This window comes from Artemia franciscana, chromosome 7 (genome assembly GCF_032884065.1).
Source record: "Artemia franciscana chromosome 7, ASM3288406v1, whole genome shotgun sequence".
Lineage (NCBI taxonomy): Eukaryota > Metazoa > Arthropoda > Branchiopoda > Anostraca > Artemiidae > Artemia > Artemia franciscana.
The window spans coordinates 44,187,497-44,212,709 of NC_088869.1; the positions used below are offsets into that span (position 1 = coordinate 44,187,497).

The window sequence follows — 25,213 nt, forward strand, 5'->3', positions numbered from 1 at the left end:
ATTATTAGATTTTTTCTTTAATGCGGCTGCCTTGTCCCTGCCTCCTATAAAGTAAACACTCCTCTCAAAATGTGACCAACGGATACATTTTTTAGCGCAATCTTTCTACCCCTTAACTCATTTTCGTAGTATTATCTAAACAAGAAAAACTAGGCAAAAATTACAGTCTGTACCTCAATCACATTGCTTCATTTTTTAGCGCAATCTTTCTCACCCCTTAACTCATTTTCGTAGTATTATGCGCTTTTTCTTTTTGAGGACGACACTATTACTTTTTTTACAATTTAAATTTGGGCGAATGGGAAGGTATATTTTGGGCCGCGCCAATGTCAAAAGGAGAGCAAACCTTCCCATAGACGTGAAAAAACAAGCACTTCTGTTTTATGTAATAGCTAAAAGTAAGTTTTCCTGTTTAGCCCAATCTTCAACCTCCCAGCTCCGATCCAATTGATATTATTGATGTAACCAAAACAGCCATACGATTCATAACTGAACCATACAAGAATTATGCATAAGATTGTGAGACTCGGTAAATAGAGCCAAAAAGGAATGCCCCATACCCTGGTGAGCACCTTTTGCAGCAAGCTTAATGAAGAAGGGTAATTACCTCATTTCAATAATTGAAAAGCCAAGTCACTAAAAAAAAAGAACAAGATATAAATTTAATGACCATAAAAAACATATGCATTCAGAGTCCAGGAGAATCAAGAGATTGCATATCACCAAGAGATTCAGCATCCATTCTTCGCGTCTCCTCTTCTATTCTTGCACTTTTCATGGCTTGTCTTTCATCCTCTGCTTCTAGTGATTCCACCATCTTCTGTCTGTAGCTAAAAGTATATGAGACAAATATTCAACGACACTTGCATTACACATTAACCCAAGAGACCGGGGAGATTTCTGGTAAAGCCAAGTTTTGGCTCAATGGACGTGCTAAATTAAAATGATGCTATTTTGAGCTACCAAGATTTTGTGCCTTGAATTTAAAAATAAAATTTAATCATAGAATCTAACAACTAAACATGGCAGTATAAATTAATAAATAGGTCAGCTTTGAAAACGCATGTCAATCTTCCATATGAGTTGTACTAGATAAATACATAATAAAGGCTAGTAAAGCCAAGGGGGATATACGTTCTTTCACACTCTAGGTCACAGGTTCACAAACATGATCAAGGAAAAGTTTCAACACTACTCATTTCCCTGGCGGAGACAAATCATACAACTATGCAACACTGTTAGTGGCTAGAACTTTAGCAGTGAACATATGACCTAGAGAGGCTGGGGGTAAGCGTAGTAATATACCAGATTAAGGGTCGTTTTAGTGATATCATCATTTTAGCTAAGGATAAGGGTAAATTAATGGACAATCCCTAGCTCCTGAATAGTATAGATGTCCACACAGATGGTAATTATCCACTTACAAAGGGTAGCGTTAAATCACAAAGTATTTTCAATTTTTTATAGTCTTAGTATGGAAAAATACATATTCTGTTTTACTATACATTAATACAAACAGTGAAGACCCCATTTCTAGTCTGGCGAGGTCTCAGATGCTTCCAAGAGCGATAATGAGCATATTATGAACAGTGAAGACCCCATTTCTAGTCTGTCGAGGTCTCAGATGCTTCCAAGAGTGATAATGAACATGTTATGTTCTTTATCAAAATACTTCGTATATATAAATTAAAGAAACAACTTACACGTCACTATCCGGGTTGTTTGCTTGATTTCTGCATTTTTCCAGTTTGATCTCCAGAGGTTTTATTGAATCTTTTGATACACGTTTTACGTCCCGTACTGTCTTTCGAATGCTTCTGAAACATAGAACATTCAGTAATAATAAGTAAATACTTTACTTAGATATAAAGAAAAGTTTTCAATTACACTTAAAACAGTCCCATTTACCATACCAACTTCGGTTTATTTATATATTAAAATCTCTTTGATTAGTTTCATTTTGAATCGAAGACACAAGAAAGTACTAGTAAAAATGAATAAATGAAAATTCTAAATTTATCCTGAAAAGAAAATGACCAAAAATTTTAAGCTAACTTATAAACGTCTGGTATGCTTTTGTACTATTGAATTGTAAAATAATTGCCATCCTCAATTAGAAAGGGTAAATTAAAAATATATACCCTTTGCTTTCACTTGGCCTTTGATTTTTTTTTATTATTCGTTTGTCTTGTTGCTATTATTGTTAATATACTTTGATTTCTAAGTCGATTTACTATGTCGTTTTAAATTAAAAAAAGCAGAAAAATGTTTTTGAAGTTACTAACTTTTTAGAAAAAGTAGGAACAAAACAGGAGGAATTTTAGAACAAGAACTATTAACTTAATAACAATAATTTGGCCGTTTAATCAAATGTCTGGCAACCCCTTTGTCTACATAATTCTGTATTTTTTTTAATTTTTGAAATTGCTTTTAAATTTTCTTACGCGTTACTTTGCTTCTGCATTTCTTTCTTGTATAATAAAAAGAAATACATATACTAAATCCTTTACGCAATCTTCTTTCCGAATTCCAAGAGGAATAGTAAAAATTAAACACGAGCGCTCTGGTGCCCAAAGTAAAAAGAATGTATACGGTATTTTTTCCACTCCAAGCTAATTTAATTACTGAGTTGGCTTAAGCTAGAATAAACAGCATACACAACCAGGCCCCAATCCAGCTATTAGCGACAGAACTAAAATCCCAAAGTAGATATCTGATGAATTTACAGGTTGTACTACTACCACTAACAAGTCATTGCAATACACAGCCACCTGAGGCCAACACACGCTCCTCTTCCATCCCAATCTATTCAAATTCTCCCTCTTTACAACCTCCCGAGAAATTCCAACGTCCGTTAAACTTTTTCTTACGACATCCTCTCAATTCATTCAGGGATGACCTGCATTTCTTTTGTCCCTAGAGGGTTGGCCAACAAGGACTATCTTAGTCAATCTTTCATCCTTCATCTTCAGAACACTACCCAGCCGTCTCAATCTTTCCCTCATCACAGTCGTAGAAAGCAGGATTGAACCACCTTTTTCGCACAGTTTACTCTTTGAAATACGGTCAGTAAGACAGGTATCCAAAACAATCCGTAGACAATTGTTCTGGAAAACCTTTAGCAAATCCTCCTCCGTCTTTCGGAGCGTCCACACTTCAGAGCCATGCTTGACCGCTGTCATCACTGTAACTTTCTATAGTCTAATCTTGGTTCACAGACTTATGTTCCTATCCTTCTAAACCTTTTTTCAACTATCAAAGAGCCCATTTGGCCTTGGCTATTCTACTTCTTCACTGCACCCAACGTCTTTGCAAGTAATACTATCTAGGTAAGTGGAGCTCTTCACTTGATCGATCTTCTCGTTGCCCAGCATCACCTCTTCATATTAACTTATTCCCAGTCTTAACGACTTAGTCTTTTTAACATTCATTTTCAAACCTATTCTTGTAACCTCAACTCTCAGAATCCCAAAAAATTCAATCATTTTGCTAACATTTTCGTCTAGGATGCTTAAACTATAAGCATAATTAAGGTCTAGCAGAGTTTTACTTCCTATTTGATTCCGTGGTCTCCCATAGCCTTTGCTCATTGTGAAAACAGTTGTCTTAGAAATAGCTCATACGCTGAACAACCAATTCAATACCTTGGTGAGTCTTGAAAAAGGAAAAAGTTGTCAGTTAATGAATAAATTAATAATTATGAACTCTCAGAGTATGAATAGAATGTTGGTTAAAATTATTTTTTATAAGGTTATGGTGCTGATTAGGAAGAGTACTGTGAACTGAGTTTTTTTCCCTCGCTCTTGCTTCAGTCTGTTTTGCTACTTCTCGGGCAAGTTTCTTACTTCTTGGGGTGGCCGTTGAACTCTAGTTGTTGTTTGTTTGTCATAATTTTAAACCTCTTTCTCTCTCTATAAAAAAAAAAGAAAAAGAGTGAAAAGGGCTACCAGTAGAACATCTGGTAACTCAAAAACTATTCGTTCTTTTAAGTGGATTAAAATTCCACACAAAAGAACCAGTTGGCTGGGAATAAGGCGGTATCATTTCAATTCCTTAGCTGTGATAGCAACTGTTGAGAAAGTGATATGAACTGTTGAATTTCTTTATTTTTTTCGTGGCACATTACTACTTTAAATGTAAGTTTACCTTTCCTTCTTTCTATATCGACTTGTTCTTAGTATCCCTAATTTCAACCGTCACTTTAAAGTGACGGTGTCTTTTAAGTGACACAAGCTGCGCTTTTGTTGTGCTATTATATATAAAATGATTATTTTCAATAAAATTGCTTTACAACTACTACTACTACTACTTCCAAATAAAAGCAGAAAATGATATAACTTGATAAAACTAAAGATCTGAGAAAAATTTTACCAAGAGAGCAATCTTACAAAAAGGATGTTTTCTGTTTAGTTTATGCTATGTTTCACTGAAATATTTGATTTTGTGTTCTAATGTCATTACCTTTTGGAAAAGGTCATTATAATGATTTTAGGCCACATTTTCAAGGCCTAATCTTATTGATATTAGGCATTTTAATTTAGGTATTTTTCCAGAAGATAGAAATTACGTTAGAAAAAAACTCCAGATCGGCCAACATTGAAGCAAAATCATATCCACAGCCAAAGGGTTTTAACGTCATTACCTTCTAGAAAAGGTCCGCTATAGCCTAATGATTTCTTGTTGAAAATGCTGTTGCCACTACAAAATATTACATATTCTGTTCAACAACACTTCCAGATAAGCTTGAAGTAGTCAATCGATTTCTTTACGAAAGCGAGAAACGTCATAAGTTTTAAAATGTAATTTTACACTACATAACAACTAAGAAAAGCAACCTGACTAGGTGTAGGAGCTATTTCCACCTGACTAGTGGAAATCGCGGTAAAGAGAGGGATAACACGGTATAGACCCAAGATAGGATCAACGTTGTTCCGGTTTATTAATCAATTTCTCTACAATTTTCAGGGATTTCGTAATTATGGGATTTCGACTAATGATGATAAGGCTGAAAAGAGAGGTTAATACAAAACTCATTCACATGGTAGCACAGCACTTGACTGGAACACGGTCAACTGTATGGGTAATATAACATATGGCAATTCCGTTAGAAGAAAACAATCCATCTGTGAATACCTTATGACTTCTACCAATGGACCAAGGTGGCTCTCATCTCCTGGAATGAGGACGTCAATAACATATCGATCCAAGCTTCCCGGCTCCTGACTGAAAGCATGAATAATAGCGGCCAGAGCTATCTGCGAAGGAGCGTAAATCAAACACAGGTCGGTGAAGTAGTAATTCTCCAAAAATTCGTCAATTTTTGGTCGAACCTTGTCAATGCTCCCGATTTGGCTGTAACGAGTCTAAAAAACAATACAAATAAGAAAAATCTTTCATAAAAGACTAATATGTTATTTCGTCATTGCCTAACATCACATAATTCTCATTTCTCTTTTGAATTTAGACAGAATACGATTAGGTTATGAAGTTCATTTCCAATTACAATTAGAATTTATTCTGCTAAAAAGCAACTTTTTGCATCTACTTAGAAAAGATATAATAGATCTCCCTGAAAATATCCTTGTAAAATAATTCCCAGAAAAGACTTTTCTAGTCCTTATTTTAGTAAGAAGGGAACACTCGGGATGTAACTTTTTTTTAAATTTCTAGTATTGTCACTTTTTTGAGTTAGTAACAAATAACATGTATATTGCTGCAAAAAATGCAGCATATCTGTTCATCTTATGCATAACATTAGCATTAGCCTGTTGGCTGTTTTTTTTTCGATATTTTTATTTTTTTGGCGTGGAGCAGTATTTATCAGCTCAGATACTCAAAAATTGGTTCTATTTATTTTTCTTTTTGGAACCATCATAAAAGTAATTAGGAAGAGTATGTTATGGTGCTAAATAGTCACACCAGATCAGATGACTTCCCAAACTTGATTCAAGTCTGTAGGAGAGACTGTGAAGGGGAATGAGAGGCATGAATTCGAAAAAGTTACATAACTATGGAAATAGGGTTTAATTATACCAGCGAAAGAAACTCTTTAGACCAGTATTGCACACTTGAAAAGACTCCAAAAGTCTTGAAAGACTCCGCTTTTGGAGTCAAACGGAAATGACTCCAAAAATTGCGGTTTTGGAGTCATTTCCGGTAAAATGTCTCTCTATATATAAAGTGAATTCTCCTAAAAAGAGGGGATGAAATTGCAAAGTACACCAGTAGAATCACCATTGTCGGAAACCTTTTGTAGAGGATTTTGAGTTCCCTTTGTGTAAACTTATATGACATACGAGAAAATCATATGTTAGCTTGTGTATAACTGATTTTAATAATAATTTCCATGTACTTTGTATTTGGATTCATTAAGAGGCACAGAAATGGTGCACATTTCCGACCTCTGAGGCAATGTTAGGGGACATCTGCAAAAGGACGGAACAAGGCCTAACAGAGATGAGAAGAATAACCAGAATTTCAGTTCAACAGTTGTCTTTCACAAAATGCAATCTGTAATGGAACCAATACCCTTACATATCTACTGAGATTTTTTTGCGTCCTATTATTCCATATATTTAAAAAGGAAAAATAACCACTCCGATGTTGATCCATAAAGAATTATTACCATTTATTGAAGTATCAACAAAGATTCGATTATACCTTTTCACCTTTTTGACTTAAAACACAAACTTGGGTGAGAATCAGTTTGCTTTCTGGCACGGAGTAAAAGTTGTCAACATGTGTATAGGATTCGGTCTTTCTTAGTCCTTGATAATTCATCCACGCTAAATCGTTTTTTATATTTATAACCTATATCTTTCGACAGCGATCGATAGTGTGGTGAATGGTGAGCTTCTCTTCATAGTTCCAGGTTAGTCTTTCATCGAAAATTTTTGTCAAATTTCGGTATTCATATTCTTGTCTTCAACTAGATAATGCACAAAGTTTTATCATATGAGCAGCAAGACAGGGGGGGGGGGTGTTATCTCTCACCCTATTAAGTTTTGTATTTCTAGCCCTTTGCTTAAGATATTGGGTACTTGCTTTTCTGGTTTTGCTGACGTGGCTTTGCTTCTGATTAGCCGTTCCAAAAACGATCTTCTGGTTTTGCTTCTGATTAGCCATTCCAAAACCAATCTTTTCCAAATGATTTCTACTGTTTCAGCTCTTTTTCCTGATATTGGCCTACTGCTTAATGTAGGCAAATGTTAGTTTCTTCTCTATCCATCCCCTCTCCTCTCTTCAGTACTGTTACTCCCCTTCATTGTTCTTATTGCACTGATTATACATGATGGCTTGTCATTTCCATTACTAAATGTCCTCTGAGTTTGAGTCAGCGGACTGTTGCCACATTAAAGTGATAAAATTAGTAAAATAGTAAAAAATTATGAAAAAAGGAACACGTAGTTTGTTCAAACCAAGGAAGACGTAATTGGTGTGCTCTGTTCATGGTCATTCCGTTTTCTATGACTGTTCTGTCATTTGTGCTTTGTGTCTTTCCCCTATTCTAGAGAATAACAATTAAAATAGAATTTAAATGAACTATTTTAAAACTTTATAAATATTTTTTATTATCCACATTGGACAAAACGGAACTTCTCCTGAATAGTTTCTATGTTTTTGATATAATTTCAAAGTTATATAGTTATAATAATAATATATGATTATATTATAAAAATATTAAACTATAGAACAAATTTACATTAGATATATGGTCAAGGAACCTCCCAGATATCCCCTGTCTGTTTATCCCCTCACAGTCATCATACCAATTTTCAATGATTAGATATTTTCTCTCGTATTTTTTTTTTATAATCGCACCCCACCGTTATAATCTTTGTGCGCGTGAGGGTTAGAAACCAAAAAATTAGTGGGTTGGATGAGGTGTCAAAACAGTTAACATTTCCCTTGATATCAATTAAAAAACCATCAATGGGTCTATATGGATTGTGAAGTGTCAACTGATACCCCAGTTGTTGCCCTATAATTAACGATTTGCATGAAATCTAATTTTCTATTAGAAATTTTGCCAATCAAGTAGTTAACTAAACTATACAACAAAGTGAGAAACAGCTCGTTATTCAATATAATAGAATTTAATAGAATATAATAGAATTTACAAAAACTATTTTAAAACTTTCTAAATATTCTTCTTATTATCCACATTGGACAAAACGGAACTTCTCCTGAATAATTTCTGTGTTTCTGATATAATTTCAAAGTTATATAGTTCCATAACTAAATCATAATAATATATAACTATATTATAGAAATACTAAATTATAAAACAAAGTTATGTTAGATAGTAGCTGTTGGGGTGGCGCTTCGCGCCACCCCAACACTTAGTTGGTGGGGGCGCTTCACGCCCCCCCCCAAGCCCCCCGCGCGCGTAAGTCGTTACGCGCCATATTAGTTACGCGCCATTGTAGTTGTGTCCCTGTGTCCAACCTGTGAATATAGATAGATATATATGTATGTTTTTATCTACGTAAAACTTGCAAATATACAACATTCTTGGCTGTCTCATTGTCTGTGCATATACAAAGCCTTATATACTTATAATGACGTCATATGCAAACACTTTTTACGAACAAAATGCATACATACAACTTATTTTTATATAGATAAATAGATATTCATATACAATACAAATTAACTACGTAAAACTTGCGAATATACAACATTTTTTGCTGTCCCATTGTCAGTGCATATAAATAGATTGTCAGGTTTACCGACCCTCGAACATACAACGTACAATTGTCCATGGGAAAAACAATCTGTATTAAGATCTATACTGCATTTTTCTAATGATTGCACTTGAGCTTTGTTGATGGTGATTGCAAATGCTAATCGAATTGGGAATTGCAATCTTTTAAATTGAAAAGGCGGATCCGTTGGAATCATGGGAATACGAGGAATAAGAACAGCCTCACCCTCAAAAGGCCCTGTCAAGATTGTTGCCTCTATTACGTTTTCCATTGTTTTTTTTTTACGGCAAGCCGCGTGCCATTGCAGAGCTTTGGTGGGTTGATATTTCGTAACAATATTATTGGTACGCCTATTTTTAGTTGTAGCACGTGTGGTGGAAACCCTGAGAGATCCAGGGAATTTAAAAATTCAGATGGATAATTAACCGCCTCATTTGGTTCCAGAACTGTATCGACTGACTTGTAAAGGACTGCCTGGTCTCGAATCTTGGTCAAAACAATATTGTCGATTTCGTGGACGTCTTTATTCTTGGCTGCCAGAATCGCTCGTTCACTTAGCCATTTATGATTTTTATATTTGGTTAGAATATTCGGAAATACTTTTTCAACCAATTCAGTTTTGGACGTCACTAAATTACAGAATTCAGCAGGGAGTTGTATACGTCCTGAAATTGAGTCTACTGGGAGCTTTCCGTTTCCAATTGGCAGTAATTGATCTGAAAATGTTTGACCAGAGTCATCGTTTTGCAATCGGACACGTATATTTGTAGTTAATTTTAATGTCTTTACGTGTGACCATAAATTAGAATTTTTCAGGAAAGCATTCATTTCGTCTGCATGGGTTGATCTAGGTATTATAGGTAATGTTTGCCTGAAATCTCCCGCAAGCAATATTAATGTGCTGCCAAAGGGCTTCGAATTCCCTCGCAAATCTCTCAAAGATAGATCAAGAGCCTCGAGCGATATTTTGTGTGCCATTGAGCACTCGTCCCAAATAATAAGTTTGCATTGCTGCAATACTTTACCCATCCCAGATGATTTGGAAATATTGCACGTGGGAGTTTCTGTAGAATGAAAATTCAAAGGCAATTTCAAAGCGGAATGAGCAGTTCTTCCACCAGGCCGCAACGTTGCGGCTGTTCCGGACGACATAATTGCCAACGCTAAGTCATTTTTTGATCGAATGGATGCCAGAATCAATTTTATCACAAATGTTTTACCAGTACCTCCTGGCGCATCCAAAAACAAGATTTCTCCAATGTTGTTATCGACACAATGCATTATCTTATCATAAATGTCCTTTTGCTCTGACGTTAACTTAGAAATGTTATTTTTTACATACGACAATAGATCACTCGTGCTGTAACTTTGTTCACGATCCAAGTCTACACATGTTGAAACAGCAGCTTTACGATTAGGTGAAGGCATTCCCAAACCCTGAAGAGGTTTGTTTGCCATACATACGCACAAATCTTCAATAATAACTAAAGTGTAGTTATAAATTTCTGATGTAAAACAAAAGTCATATCTGAGGTCTCTAGCCGTTTTCGATGGAGTCTATCCTCGGCCATTTTCGATTTATATTTTCCCCATAACTCGGTAGGAGCTGAAGGAGAGCAAGTTGTTAGTATGATTCCAAACAATGCACGAATTTGACTTGGAGTTGACGTTTCGCACGCGTCATTGATGCAGTTATCCCATGTTGGTCATGGGAAAACCAATAAATTCAGAGCTTGGCATGCACTACGGTAAGTGTCATGTATAATACCGTTTACAGTTCTCAAATACTCAAAGGACGTCGGACCGGGTACATTCACCAAAAGCAGGCGGAGAAAGAAGCATTCATGTTGATTGGGGTGAATGGTGTAGAGTCTTCCTATCGTGGTATCTTTGAAGATGGTAGGTTGGCCGTCGACTGACTTACCCTGTTTTCGACGTTCAAATACTTTATTTTTAGCATTCCACGTGTAATACAAAGGCACTTCAGTATACAGCAGTTTTTTTTGCAAAATAATCATTTTGACATAACGAAAAGAAAGCAGTTAACGTTGTATCCGGTGAATTCAGGGCTCTTTGTCGCACGTTGGATTCCGAAAAACAAACACGTTGTCCATTCTGTAAATGTACCGCTAAGTGAACAACAGCTGGACTTCGTTTATGTATCGGAAATGAAAGAATTCGCCAAACAGCTTCATTACTGCTAATGTATCTTCCAGCCTGATATTGTACGATTTCATCGATATCACTGATTTCGGACTGCATGCCAAAAACTGCCATGTCACTGTCTTTGATGACGTATTCACATATGTATTTGATTGCCTTTACGGAGTTACAGTATTCAACGTTTATGTGTGCATTAAATGTTTTTGACAATAAAGGTGAATATGGAACAACCCACTGATTATCTACTTCGATGGTGGTACCGTTATGCTTCTTTATTATTGCTGTTTTACCGCCATCTTCAGTAGATCTTCTTCTATTGTGGGTAACAATCATTGCCAGTAATTGTGTTGGGTACTAAAAGTCGAGGATATTGGTTTGTGCACCTTCCTTTGGCCATGCATGGTGATTTTTCATTCAGTGCACCGCAAGGTCCACGTATCATATTTTTTACAACAATATCATATAAGCCCTTATCGACATTTTCATCAGGAATTTCAGCGGAAATCACATCGTCAATTTCATTAGAAGTAATTTTATCATGTAGTCAGATTAAAGTATGTGCGTGTGGGAATCCTCGTTTTTGCCATTCCACTGAGTACATCCAGCATCGCACTGACCCAAACACTTTAAGTTTTGCTATGTAGTTTATCAGTGATTTCAACTTTTGTCGGAAGACACGGGCCGTAATGTCATGTCTATGAACCGCCGGTTGTCCTTGAAGTAAAAGCTGCTGTATCTTGTCCCAAGATTGATTACATGTAAATGTAATAAATAAATCTGGACGACCATAGAGACGAATATACGCAATAGCAACTTGAGCATATTCATGCGTATGATGGGGACTGCCAGCATGTGACGAAGGTAAAATCGTTAATCTTCCAACGTTTGTGGTATTACCGTCATTTACAACTGCATCGACAATTTACAATTGTCAGCGAAGAATACGACTCTATTGCGGTTGAATATAATCCTAAATTTGAAAAGCTTGAAAAATCACTCAAAACTCTAAAACCACTTATTGAAAATCTTGAGGAGCGCGTTAATCGCATAGAGATGAGGTTTGATGATTATGACCAAGAAGTTTTGCTTAATAGTCTCGTAATCCATGGAATGAAACAACAGCCAGGTGTTAACCTGAATACCACTGTGATTGATTTGGTTAAGCAGAAGTTAGGTGTTAGTGATATAACGGATGGGCATATTACAAGTGTATTTCGATTCCGGCAGAATATGATCAGCACTGATGGTTCTGGTAAAGTAGCTCCCATAATGGTGAAGTTTCAGAGCAAAGATATTGTCCGAAGAGTCTTCAAAGAAAAAGCAAAATTAGCGCGTACCGGTGTATACGTCACTGAGGCTTTAACAAAGCGTCGAAGAGACATTTTGAACATGGCAAGAGACAAATTTGGTGTGAAGTATGTTTGGACAGACCATGGTAATGTCCTTGTGAAAAGGCCAAGCGACCCTTCTGTTCGCAGAATAAGGTCACTTCTTGATTGCATGTGATTTTGTTGATTATTTTTTTTTTCTTTTTCTTTTTCAGATATTTTTTGATTTTGATTTTTATTGTTCGATAGTAACACCAATATTTACTATTTTTCGTTTTAACGGGTACTGATCTACTAAGTTTGCGGCTTAAGCTATATGAACAAGACCCATTTGATATTGACAAATATTTATTATCTAAGCTTGGGGCAGAGCAATCTACTTTAAGTTTTCGGCCGGGTCGTTTTAGCACGTATATTAATGGACCTGTAGACATTAATAAAAGAATAAATGAGTGCCTTGTGTAAGCGTGGAACTGCCACATTACGTCATCTTATCATGATGTTGTTCAGTTTATGTATGAAAATGATTCTATTCAGTTGCTTACTTTATGTGAAACGTATTTGGGTAGGGATAGTCTTCTCTCGTTCTATAGTTTTCCAGGGTATTGTTTAGAATCAAAAAACCGTTCAAAAATGGGCAGAGGAGGCCTGGCGTTTCTAGTAAAGGACTCTACAGTATAAGGTGCGTGATGATCTTGAGGTTTGGCTAGAGGGTGAGTTTGAAAGTTTTTCTGTTGAAGTTAGATTTGAAGAAAAGAATTTTTTATTTTGTATTATTTATAGACCACCAAGTGCTATGTTTGATCGTTTTATATCTGGTTTTGATGATTTAATGCTGGATGTAAGAAATTCAGGTTTGGAATTTATGATAATGGGTGATTTCAATTATGATTTGAAAATACTAGCTGGTATGAATCTTGATTTTTAAAAATTTCATGTCATCTCACGATCTATACCCTGTGGTCACAGTTCCAACAAGGATCACCGAGCATTCTGCGACCTTGATTGACAACATATTTGTTTCGTCACGTCAAGTAGCAACTACATGCGCAGACATTATAGTTTCGCCTATCTCCGATCACCTGCCAGTCCTAGCTAGATTAGGACTTCACATGAAAAAACAAGTAGTGAAGCGTAATATACAGATCCGAGATCTGAAGCCAGCGAACGTTAAAATGTTTTCAGAAGAGCTAGGTGCTGTAAATTGGGAGATTTTATTTAGGGAGAATAACCCATCTTTCCTTTTGAAAAGTTCAACACCACGCTGCTAGGTATTTATGACTTGACATGCCCACTGAAAAGCATGAAAATAAGAAAAAAGGCAGCGAGAAAACCTTGGGTTGATGATGAGCTTTTGCGAATGATTGATATAAGAAATGCTTTGTATACAGCACACATCCATGAACCAAATGAGTTAAGTTCTGCACAGTTCAAGGATCAACGTAATCTAGTTAACTCTACTAGACGAAAGAAAATGAGAAACTTTTATGGCGAAGAATTTAAGAAAAATGCATCAAACCCTAAAGCCACTTGGAAAATTATTAATGAAGTGATCAGAGGTAGTCCTGCTCCACAACAGTATAGCCTAAATGTTGGTGGCGAAATAGTTCGAGATCTTGACAAAGTATGTGATTTGGTTGCTTATCATTTCTCGAAGATTAGTGACTCTGTTCAGAGTGAAGCAGCAGTGAACAACGAGTTGCTGATAGAAGAATCAGCTTTTGAAGACCTAAGAGGTCAAGATTTTGAAATGAAATTAGAACCCTGCGATTCTGTAGAAATAGAGAAGATTGTTTCTTCAATAAAATCAAACAGTGCTGGGACCGATGGCCTCAACCTACGAACTCTAAAATCAGTGCTTCCGAATATTCTTCCAGTACTAGTATTTTTAATAAATCTGTCAATGGCAGAGGGTCAATTTCCCTGTTCGCTGAAAATGGCCAAAGTCATCCCGCTTCCGAAGTCTGGGACTCTAAGTGACCTTTCAAATTGGAGACCATATCAATACTACCCATCATTTCAAAGCTATATGAAAAAATAGTTCACAAAAGACTATATGAGCATCTAACAAATTGCGGATTTCTGTCTGAAACTCAATTTGGATTTAGAAAAAGACATTCAACTGTGCATGCTGCTTTAAATTTGATTGATAAGGTAAACGGTGCACTGGAAAAAAATTATTTTTGCATGACAATTTTCATTGATTTTAAGAAAGCTTTTGATACTGTTGATTTTGGAATTTTGTTGGATAGATTGTCGAAGTTAGGTATTAGGAATAAGTGTTTGAGTTGGTTTGAGCCGTATTTGCGAGGTAGAAGTGTAAAAGTCGTAATAAATAATGAAGTTTCACAAGCTTACCCATTGAATTGCGGAGTGCCACAAGGTTCTGTCCTAGGTCCTCTTTTATTTTTAATTTATGTAGATAGTATGAGATTTTTTGTCCCTGGTTACTTAACGTCTTTTGCTGATGACACTGCTATAACTGTTATTGCCAAATCGTCGCCGGACTTGATAGACCGAGCAAACAGTGCTTTAAAGGGACTACATACGTTTGTTACACTCAGTAAACTTGCTGTTAATGCTTCAAAAACAAGTTACATGGTTTTTAGAAGGACTGGTGAGCCCCAAGATTTACCTTCAGATATTGTGTTTCCTTAAAACAAGTCCGAGAAACGCGTTACCTCGGGTTTCTTCTTGACTTCAAACTGAGTTGGAAGTCGCACAGTGACCTAGTTTCCTGCAAAGTGTCAAGGGGAGTTGGAATGCTGCGGCGTCTAAAAAATGTGCTACCTTTGAAAGTTTTAATGCACTGTACTATACTTTAATGGCGTCGTATATAAATTATGGTTGCTTAATCTGGGCTAGTAACTTTCAGTCTAATTACAGGAGAGTTCAAGTGCAACAGAATAAGACAATTAAAATTCTAGGAAATTATGGTCGCGGAAGCGCTAGCACTGTGTCTATATTTAAGAAGTTTGATATTTTGGATGTTGGAAAAATCAGAGACATGCAGATTGGTATTTTATATCAGTGTCTACATAATTTAGGGCCTGATATTTTTAATGATTTTTTTTTAGCTTGGGTTCTTCCTATCATGATTATGGCACGCGAAATTCAAATAATCTTGTTCATGAGTTTCGGAATACTTCCCGGTCAGCTCATGTCATCAGATACATGGGACAGTCCGTCTGGAATCCCTTCCCACAGCAAGTTAAGGAATCAGAAAGTCTGCCTCAGCTGAAACGACGCCTCAAGGCCCATCTTCTGAACAATTAGTAATGTTGAGTATTTTAGATTGAGAGAAGGGTATCTCCCCCCATTTTGTTAAATTGACCATTAGTTTTGTTTTGTTTTCTTTTTTTGCGTTTTTTTTCTTTTTTTGTAGTTTATTCATCTTATTTATTTTTCTTTTTGATGTAAGTGAAATATTTTAAAGAAATGGATCGTATTTGATGTCAGCTACGCTTACAGCCCATTGCGGCCTATTTTTTTTTTAGCTGATGAATGAAAGTTTGTTGTTTGTTTTTTGAATAAAATTACCTACCTACCTATATCTCGCAAATGAATGTATTGTTCAGAGCAGAGTTTGGTCTGATTCAGACGGATAAATAGCAAACGTTCTGATCCAATGTTAGCATATAAATCAACGATGTATTGGTGAAACAATTGACGGCATTTTAAAATATAATTGTCTTCATCCTGAGGAATCATTAGTCTATAGGAATAATAATGCATTGCGCTGCATTTCTTATACGTTTGTTTGTTAGTCGATGGATCTTGCAATTTATTATTAAAGTTACAGCCGTCGGCTCCATCCCAAAAAATGATAGGATATTGTAGGGCATCGTAGCATCGATGAGTTTCAGCAATTCTTACCAACTGAGCATTTCGCTTATGAAGAATAATATCTCGAGGTAAAAACTGATCACCGACCATAACGATTGCCACTTCGTCGGTAGTTGGAGCATTGTATCTACGCACATGTTGGTCACGAGGCGTTTTGTAAGCGGAAATAACAATTTTATGTTATCAGTAGGCATCAAATCGATGGCAGTTTTGAACAGACGCACTAAATTATTATTTTCGTGGAAAAGATGTTGCAATTGGGAAACGATAGTCCTTTCAACGTATGGAGAAATTTCGCAACGTGCATTCAATTCAGAATTTCTATCACTGATGAACTAAAGTTGTAAAAATTTATGATTCTCGCCTGAGAATGGTAAAAGGGACCCTACTCTATGATAAATTTACCCTTTTACTTTGAAAGTAGGCATAAATTGATCTTGATTTTCGATTTGGGCACCAAACGACGTCATTTGGAAACATGAGTTGTATTTTCTGATCTTTGATAAAAAAAAACGCTTAGATTCTGACGTAGTTCCAGTAAGCAAAGTCTTCAATGGCTCTGGTGGTGCAGCCAGTTGAGGAAGTTTAACTTTTCCTGAGGCGCGACACATTCCCAATGTTTCACCATTAAATTTCAAGGCCTTGCGATAGGGACAAATTTTAGAAATAGTCCCGATTTGAACACATCTACTCAAACTATAATCATCGACTGGGCTGTACCTGAATGCCAGGCGAAAATTTTCAGGTTGCTCTTGTGATTCCTCGGCACGCTTTCTTTTGGTGATTTCTCTTTGAGACGCAAGCCTGTTTTCACGCTGTTGTTGTGATTCCTCGGCACGCTTTCTTTTGGTTATTTCTCTTTGAGACGCAAGCCTGTTTTCACACGGTTGTTGTGGTTGCTCGGCACGCTTTTTTTTCTTACTTTCTCTATTAGCCGCAAGCCTGTTTTGACGCTGTTGTTGTGATTCCTCGGCATGCTTTCTTTTCATACTTTCTCTATTGGCCGCAAGCCTTTTGGCATACTCTTTGCGCAGCTTCCTCGGCTGTTGCCACTGTAGGTTCTTCTGTCATTTTAAAATTAAAAATTTCTCTTTGAACGGCCTTCTTATATACTTATAATGACGTCATATAAAAAGCCTCGTCATAACAAACATGACGTCAGTCGACAAACAACTTCATGACGACATACAGCTCAATCCTTATTATGACGTCAGTCGACAAACATGACGTCCGTCGACAAACAAACATGACGTCAGTCAACAGACAAACAAACAACGTATCTATCTATCTATATATATATATATATATATATATATATATATATATATATATATATATATATATATATATATATATATATATATATATATATATATATATATATATGTTGGGGTGTACTAGCTGTTGGGGTGGCGCGAAGCGCCACCCCAACAGCTAGTATCTATCTATATATATAAAAATAAGTTGTCTGTGTGTGTGTGTCTGTCGAGTGACGTCATGTTTGTGTGTCGACTGACGTCATGCTTCCGACTGACTAAATTACAGACCGGGACATCGGGACACAAATGACGACCGGGACACCGGCACATCTATCTATATAAAAATAAGTTGTCTGTGTGTGTGTGGGTCTGTCGGGTGACGTCATGTTTGTCTGTTGACTGACGTCATGTTTTCGACAGACGAAATTCCAGACCGGGACATCGGGACACAAATGACGACCGGGACACCGGCACATAGGGAATATAAATGACGACCGGGAAAGAGAAAGCGACCGGGACACAAGGAATGTTCGATTAGCGATCACCATCAACAAAGCACCGGGACACAAATGACGACCGGGACACAGGGAGTATAAATGACGACCAGGACATAAGTAAAAAAAACTAAAAAAACTAAAAAAGACGACCAGGACACAGGGAGTATAAATGACGACCAGGACATAAGTAAAAAAAAACTAAAAAAACTAAAAAAAGGTAAAAACTACAAAAAAACTAAAAAGAAAAAAAACTAACAACTAATAAAAAAAAACTAAAAAAGCTAAAAAACTGAAAAAAGTAAAAAAGAAAAAAAAAGAAAAAAAGGAGAAAAAATGAAAAATAAAGGAGAAAAACAAAACTAAAAAAAATAAAAATAAAAAAAATAAAAAGAAAAAAAGGGGAAAAATAAAAAAATTTATTTCATCATATACCATTCCAAAAACGAATGTATATACAGACCGGGACACCGGGATACAAATGACGACCGGGACACAGGGAATATAAATGACGAGCGGGGCACAGGGCCACAACTACAACGGGGACGCTGGGGGGCACAGGGGGATATATAAATGACGACGGGGACAAAGGGAATGTTCGATTAGCAATCACCATCAACGAAGCTCAAGGGCAATCATTAGAATCATGAGGTATAACTAAAAAAAACTAAAAAAGAGGTAAAAAACTAAAAACTAAAAAAAGACCAATTCAAAAACGAATGTATATAAAGACCGGGACACCGGGACACAAATGACGACCGGGACACCGGGACACAAGGAATATAAATGACGCCCGGGACACTCAAAGAGAAATCACAGACTGGGACACCGGGACACAAACGACGACAGGGACACAGGGAATATAAATGACGACTGGGACGCAGGGAAACAACTACAACGGGGACGCCGGGGGGCAAAGAGGGATATATAAATGACGACAGCGACACAGGGAATGGTCGATTAGCAATCACCATCAACAAAGCTCAAGGGCAATCATTAGAATCATGAGGTATAGATCCGAATACGGATTGTTTTCCCATGGACCATTATATGTTGCATGTTCAAGAGTCGGTAAACCTGACAATCTATTTATATGCACAGACAAAGGACAGCAAAGAATGTTGTATATTAGCAAGTTTGGCGTAGTTAAAAACATATATATATATATATATATATATATATATATATATATATATATATATATATATATATATATATATATATATATATATATATATATATATATATATATATATATATATATATATATATATATATATATATATATATATATATATATATATATACTAGCTGTTGGTGGGGGGCTTCACGCCCCCCCAAGCCCCCCCCCCGCGCGTAAATCGTTACGCGCCATTGTATTTGTGTCCCTGTGTCCCACCTGTGAATATAGATAGATTTATATATCTGTTTCAAACTACGTAAAACTTGCGAATATACAACATTCTTGGCTTTCCCATTGTCTGTGCATATACAAAGCCGTATGTATTAATAATGACGTCATATGCAAACGCTCTTTTTACAAACAAACAAACATGCATACACACAGCTCGTTTTTATATAGATCGATAGATAGATAGATACAATACAAATTAACTGCGTAAAACTTGCGAATATACAACATTCTTCGCTGTCCAATTGTCGCTGCATATAAATAGATTGTCAGGTTTACCGACCCTCGAACATGCAACATACAATTGTCCATGGGAAAAACAATCAGTATTAAGATCTATACCAAATTTTTCTAATGATTGACCTTGAGCTTTATTAATGGTGATTGCAAATGCTAATCGAATTGGGAATTGCAATCTTTTAAATTGAAAAGGCAGATCCGTTGGAATCATGGGAATGCGAGGAATAAGATCAGCCTCACCCTCAAAAGGTCCTGTCAAGATTGTGGCCTCTATTAGGTTTTCCATTGTTTTTTTTACGGCAAGTCACATGCTATTGCAAAGCTTTGGTGGGTTGATATTTCTTAAAAGTATTATTGGTACGCCTATTTTTAGTTGTAACACGTGTGGTGGAAACCCTGAAAGATCCACGGAATTTGAAAATTCAGATGGTTAATTAACCGCTTCATTGGGTTCCAAAACTGTGTCGACTGACTTGTAAAGGACTGCCTGGTCTCGAATCTTGGTCAAAACAATATTGTTGATTTCGTGGGCGTCTATATTTTTGGGTGCGAGAATCGCTCTTTCACTTAGCCATTTATTATTTTTATAATTTTTAAGAACATTCGGAAATACTTTTTCAATCAATTCATTTTTGGACGTCACTAAATTACAGAAATCAGCAGGTAGTTGTATACGTCCTGAAATTGAGTCTACTGGGAGCTTTCCGTTTCCAATTGCCAGCAATTGTTCTGAAAATGTTTGACCAGAGTCATCGTTTTGCAATCGGACACGCATATTTGTAGTTAATTTAATGTTTTTACGTGTGCCCATAAATTAGAATTTTTCAGGCAAGCATTCATTTCGTCTGCAGGAGTTGATCTAGGTATTATAGGTAATGTTTGCCTGAAATCTCCCGAAAGCAATATTAATGTGCTGCCAAAGGGTTTCGACTTCCCTCGCAAATCTTTCAAGCATTGATCCAGAGCCTCGAGCGATTTTTTGTGTGCCATTGTGCACTCATCCCAAATAATAAGTTTGCATTGCTGCAATACTTTACCCATCCCAGATGATTTGGAAATATTGCACGTGGGAGTTTCTGTAGAATGCAAATTCAGAGGCAATTTCAAAGCGGAATGAGCAGTTCTTCCTATTCCGGACGACGCAATTGCCAACGCTATATCATTTTTTGATCGAATTGATGCCAGAATCAGTTTCATCACAAACGTTTTACCAGTACCTCCTGGCGCATCCAAAAAGAAAATTTCTCCAACGTTGTTATCGACACAATGCATTATCGTATCATAAATGTCTTTTTGTTCCGACGTTAACTTGGAAATGTTATTTTGTACATACGACAATAGATCACTCGTACTGTAACTTTGTTCACGATCCAATTCTACACATGTCGAAACAGCAGCGATACGGTTAGGTGAAGGCATTCCCAAATCCTGAAGAGGTTTGTTTGCCATACGTACGCACAAATCTTCTATAATAACTAAAGTGTAGTTATAAATTTCTGATGTAAAATCAAAAGTCATATCTGACGTCTCTAACTGTTTTCGATGGAGTATATCTTCGGACATTTTTGACTTATATTTTTCCCATAGCTCTGTAGGAGCTGATGGAGAGCAAGTTGTTAAAATGATGCCAAACAATGCACGAATTTGACTTGGGGTTGACGTTTCGCACGCGTCATTGATGCAGTTATCCCAGTGCTGGTCATTCTCCAATAAATTCAGAGCTTGGCATGCACTACGGTAAGTGTCATGTATAGTACCGTTTTCTGACGTAGTTCCATTAAGGAAAGTCTTCAATGGCTCTGGTGGTGCAGCCAATAGAGGAAGTTTAACTTTTCCTGAGGCGCAACACATTCCCATTGTTTCACCATTGAATTTCAAGGCCTTGCAATAGGGACAAATTTTAGACATTGTCCCGATTTGAACACATATACTCAAGCTACAATCATCGACTGGGCTGTGCCTGAATGCCAGGCGATAACTTTCAGGTTGCTCTGATTCCTTGGCACGCTTTCTTTTCTTACTTTCTCTATCAGCAGCAAGCCTGATTTCTTGCTGTTCTTGTGATTCCTCGGCACGCCTTCTTTTTTCACTTTCTCTTTTAGCAGCAAGTCTGGTTTCATGTGCTCTGGTAGTTCCTCGGTACGCCTTCTTTTTCACTTTCTCTTTTAGCAGCAAGTCTGCTTTCGCGTTGCTCTGGTAGTTCCTCGGCGCGCTTTCTGTTCTTTCTTTCTCTATCAGCCTCAAGCCTGTTTCCTTGCTGTTCTTTTGATTCCTCGGCACGCTTTCTTTTCTGACTTTCTCTATCAGCAGCAAGTTTTTTGGCATAGACTCTTTGAGCATCTTCCTCGGCTGTTGCCATTGTAAGTTCATCAGTCATTTTAAAGTTAAATATTAATAGATTTCTACGTGAACGCATGTCTTAAATATCTTTAATGACGACATCGTCATAACAAAAATGACGACAACTAACTTCATGACGTCAGTCAACACACAAACATGACGTCACCTGACAGACACATCCATAGACAACTTATTTTTATATATATAGATAGATAGATATATCTATATTCACAGGTGGGACATAGGGACACAACTACATTGGCGCGTAACTAATATGGCGCGTAACGACTTACGCACGCGGGGGGGGCTTGGTGGGGGCGCAAAGCGCCCCCACCAACTAGGTGTTTGGGAGGCGCGAAGCGCCACCCCAACAGCTAGTAGGGAATATAAATGACGACCGGGACACTCAGAGAGAAAGCGACCGGGACACAAGGAATGTTCGATTAGCAATCACCATCAACAAAGCACCGGTACACAAATGACGACCGGGACACAGGGAGTATAAATGACGACCAGGACATAAGTAAAAAAAATAAAAAAACTAAAAAAAAAGGTAAAAACTACAAAAAAACTAAAAAGAAAAAAAAACTAAAAACTAATAAAAAAAGCTAAAAAACTAAAAAAACTAAAAAAGAAAAAAAAAATAAAGGCGAAAAACAAAACTAAAAAAAATAAAAATAAAAAAAAAAACTAAAAAGAAAAAAAGGGGAAAAATACAAAAATTTATTTCATCATATACCGTTTCAAAAACGAATGTATATACAGACCGGGACACCGGAATACAAATGATGACCGGGACACAGGGAATATAAATAACGACCGGGACACAGGGACACAACTACAACGGGGACGCCGGGGGGCACAGGGGGATATATAAATGACGACGGGGACACAGGGAATGTTCGATTAGCAATCACCATCAACAAAGCTCAAGGGCAATCATTAGAATCATGAGGTATAACTAAAAAAACTAAAAAAAGCTAAAAAACTAAAAACTAAAAAAAAGACCAATTCAAAAACGAATGTATATTGCCTACAGACCGGGACACCGCGACACAAATGACGACCGGGACACCGGGACACAAGGAATATAAATGACGCCCGGGACACTCAAAGAGAAATCACAGACTGGGACACCGGGACACAAATGACGACCGGGACACAGGGAATATAAATGACGACCGGGACACAGGGACACAACTACAACGGGGACGCCGGGGGGCACAGGGGGATATATTAATGACGACGGCGACACAGGGAATGGTCGATTAGCAATCATCATCAACAAAGCTCAAGGGCAATCATTAGAATCATGAGGTATAGATCTGAATACGGATTGTTTTCCCATGGACCATTATATGTTGCATGTTCAAGAGTCGGTAAACCTGACAATCTATTTATAGGCACAGACAATGGGACAGCAAAGAATGTTGTATATTCGCAAGTTTTACGTAGTTAAAAACATATATATATATATATATATATATATATATATATATATATATATATATATATATATATATATATATATATATATATATATATATATATATATATATATATATATATATATATATATATATATTCACAGGTGGGACATAGGGACACAACTACAATGGCGCGTAACTAATATGGCGCGTAACGACTTACACGCGCAGGGGGGCTTGGGGGGGGGGGCGAAGCGCCCCCACCAACTAGGTGTTGGGGTGGCGCGAAGCACCACCCCAACAGCTAGTATATAATAAAAATAAGTTGTATGTGTGTTATCTCTGTCGAGTGACGTCATGTCATCATGTCGTCATGAAGTTAGTTGTCGTCATGTTTGTTATAACGATGACGTCATTAAAGTTATTTAAGAGATTCGTTCAAAGACAAATTTCTAATTGTAAGAAGATCGTGGACGGAAAAATGTTTAATTGTAAAATGACTGAAGAACCTACAATGGCAACAGCCGAGGAAGCTGCTCAAAGAGTCTATGCCAAAAAACTTGCTGCTGATAGAGAAAGTAAGAAAAGAAAGCGTGCCGAGGAATCACAAGAACAGCAAGAAAACAGGCTTGCGGCTGATAGAGAAAGTAAGAACAGAAAGCGTGCCGAGGAATCATAAGAGCAACGTGAAAACAGGCTTGCCGCTTCAAGAGATAATGCCAGATTAGGAATGTGCAATTTCCATCAACGAAGGCTTGTCGAGGAACTACCAGAGCACCGCGAAACCAGACTTGCTGCTAAAAGAGAAAGCGAAAAAAGAAGGCGTGCCGAGGAATCACAAGAGCAACGTGAAAACAGGCTTGCGGCTTCAAGAGATAATGCCAAAAGAAAGCGTGCCGAGGAATCACAAGAGCAACGTGAAAATTATCGCATGGCATTCAGGTACAATTCAGTCGATGATTATAGTAGATGTGTTGAAATCGGGACTATGTCTAAAATTTGTCCCTACTGCAAGGCCTTGAAATTTAATGGTGAAACAATGGGAATGTGTTGCGCCTCAGGAAAAGTTAAACTTCCTCAACTGGCTGCACCCCCAGAGCCATTTAAGACTTTGCTTACTGGAACTACGTCAGAATCTAAGCGTTTTTTATCAAAAATCAGAAAATATAACTCATATTTCCAAATGACGTCGTTGGGTGCCCAAATCGAAAATCCAGATCAATTTATGCCTAATTTCAAAGTAAAAGGGCAAATTTATCATAGAGCAGGGTCCCTTCTAGCATTCTCAGGCGAGAATAATAAATTTTTACAATTGTACTTCATCAGTGATAGAAATTCTGAATTGAATGCACGTTGCGAAATTTCTCCCGACGTTGAAAGGACAATCGTTTTCCAATTGCAACATCTTTTCCACGAAAATAATAATTTTGTGCATCTCTTCAAAAAAGCCATCGATTTGATGCCTACTGATACGCATAAAATTGTGATTTCCGCTGACAAAACGCCTCATAGTAAAACCTGAAGTGTTTGGGTCAGTGCGATGCTGGATGTACTCAGAGGAATGGCAAAAACGAGGATTGCCACACGCACATATACTAATCTGGCTACATTATAAAACTACTTCTAATGAAATTGATGATGTGATTTGCGCTGAAATACCTGATGAAAATGTCGATAAGGGGTTATATGATATTGTTGTAAAAAATATGATACATGGACCTTTCGGTGCACTGAACGAAAATTCACCATGCATGGCCAAAGGAAGGTGAACAAAGCAATATCCTCGACTTTTAGTACCCAACACAATTACTGGCAATGATGGTTACCCACAATATAGAAGAAGATCTAATGAAGATGGCGGTAAAACAGCAATAATAAAGAAGCGTAACGGTACCACCATCGAAGTAGATAACCTTTGGGTTGTTCCATATTCCCCATTATTATCAAAAACATTTAATGCACACATAAACGTTGAATACTGTAACTCCGTAAAGGCA

At 37.0% G+C, this 25,213-nt stretch overlaps 1 protein-coding gene across 2 annotated transcripts in view; it reads right to left on the reverse strand.

Moving 5' to 3' along the window:
* Positions 1–647: 647 nt before the first annotated feature.
* LOC136029353 (cyclin-H-like) overlaps positions 648–25,213 on the reverse strand; it is a 62,609-nt gene continuing 38,043 nt past the window's right edge. Inside the window, exons 4-6 of one of the 2 annotated variants that reach the window (XM_065707656.1) lie at positions 5,134–5,363; positions 1,704–1,814; positions 648–830 (exon numbers count right to left, since the gene is read on the reverse strand). In XM_065707656.1, the coding sequence (XP_065563728.1) occupies positions 689–830; positions 1,704–1,814; positions 5,134–5,363 (483 nt within the window). In that variant the 3' untranslated portion in view covers positions 648–688. Of the gene's footprint in view, positions 831–1,703; positions 1,818–5,133; positions 5,364–25,213 lie in introns of both variants that reach the window. The other variant, XM_065707655.1, reaches the window with a different exon arrangement.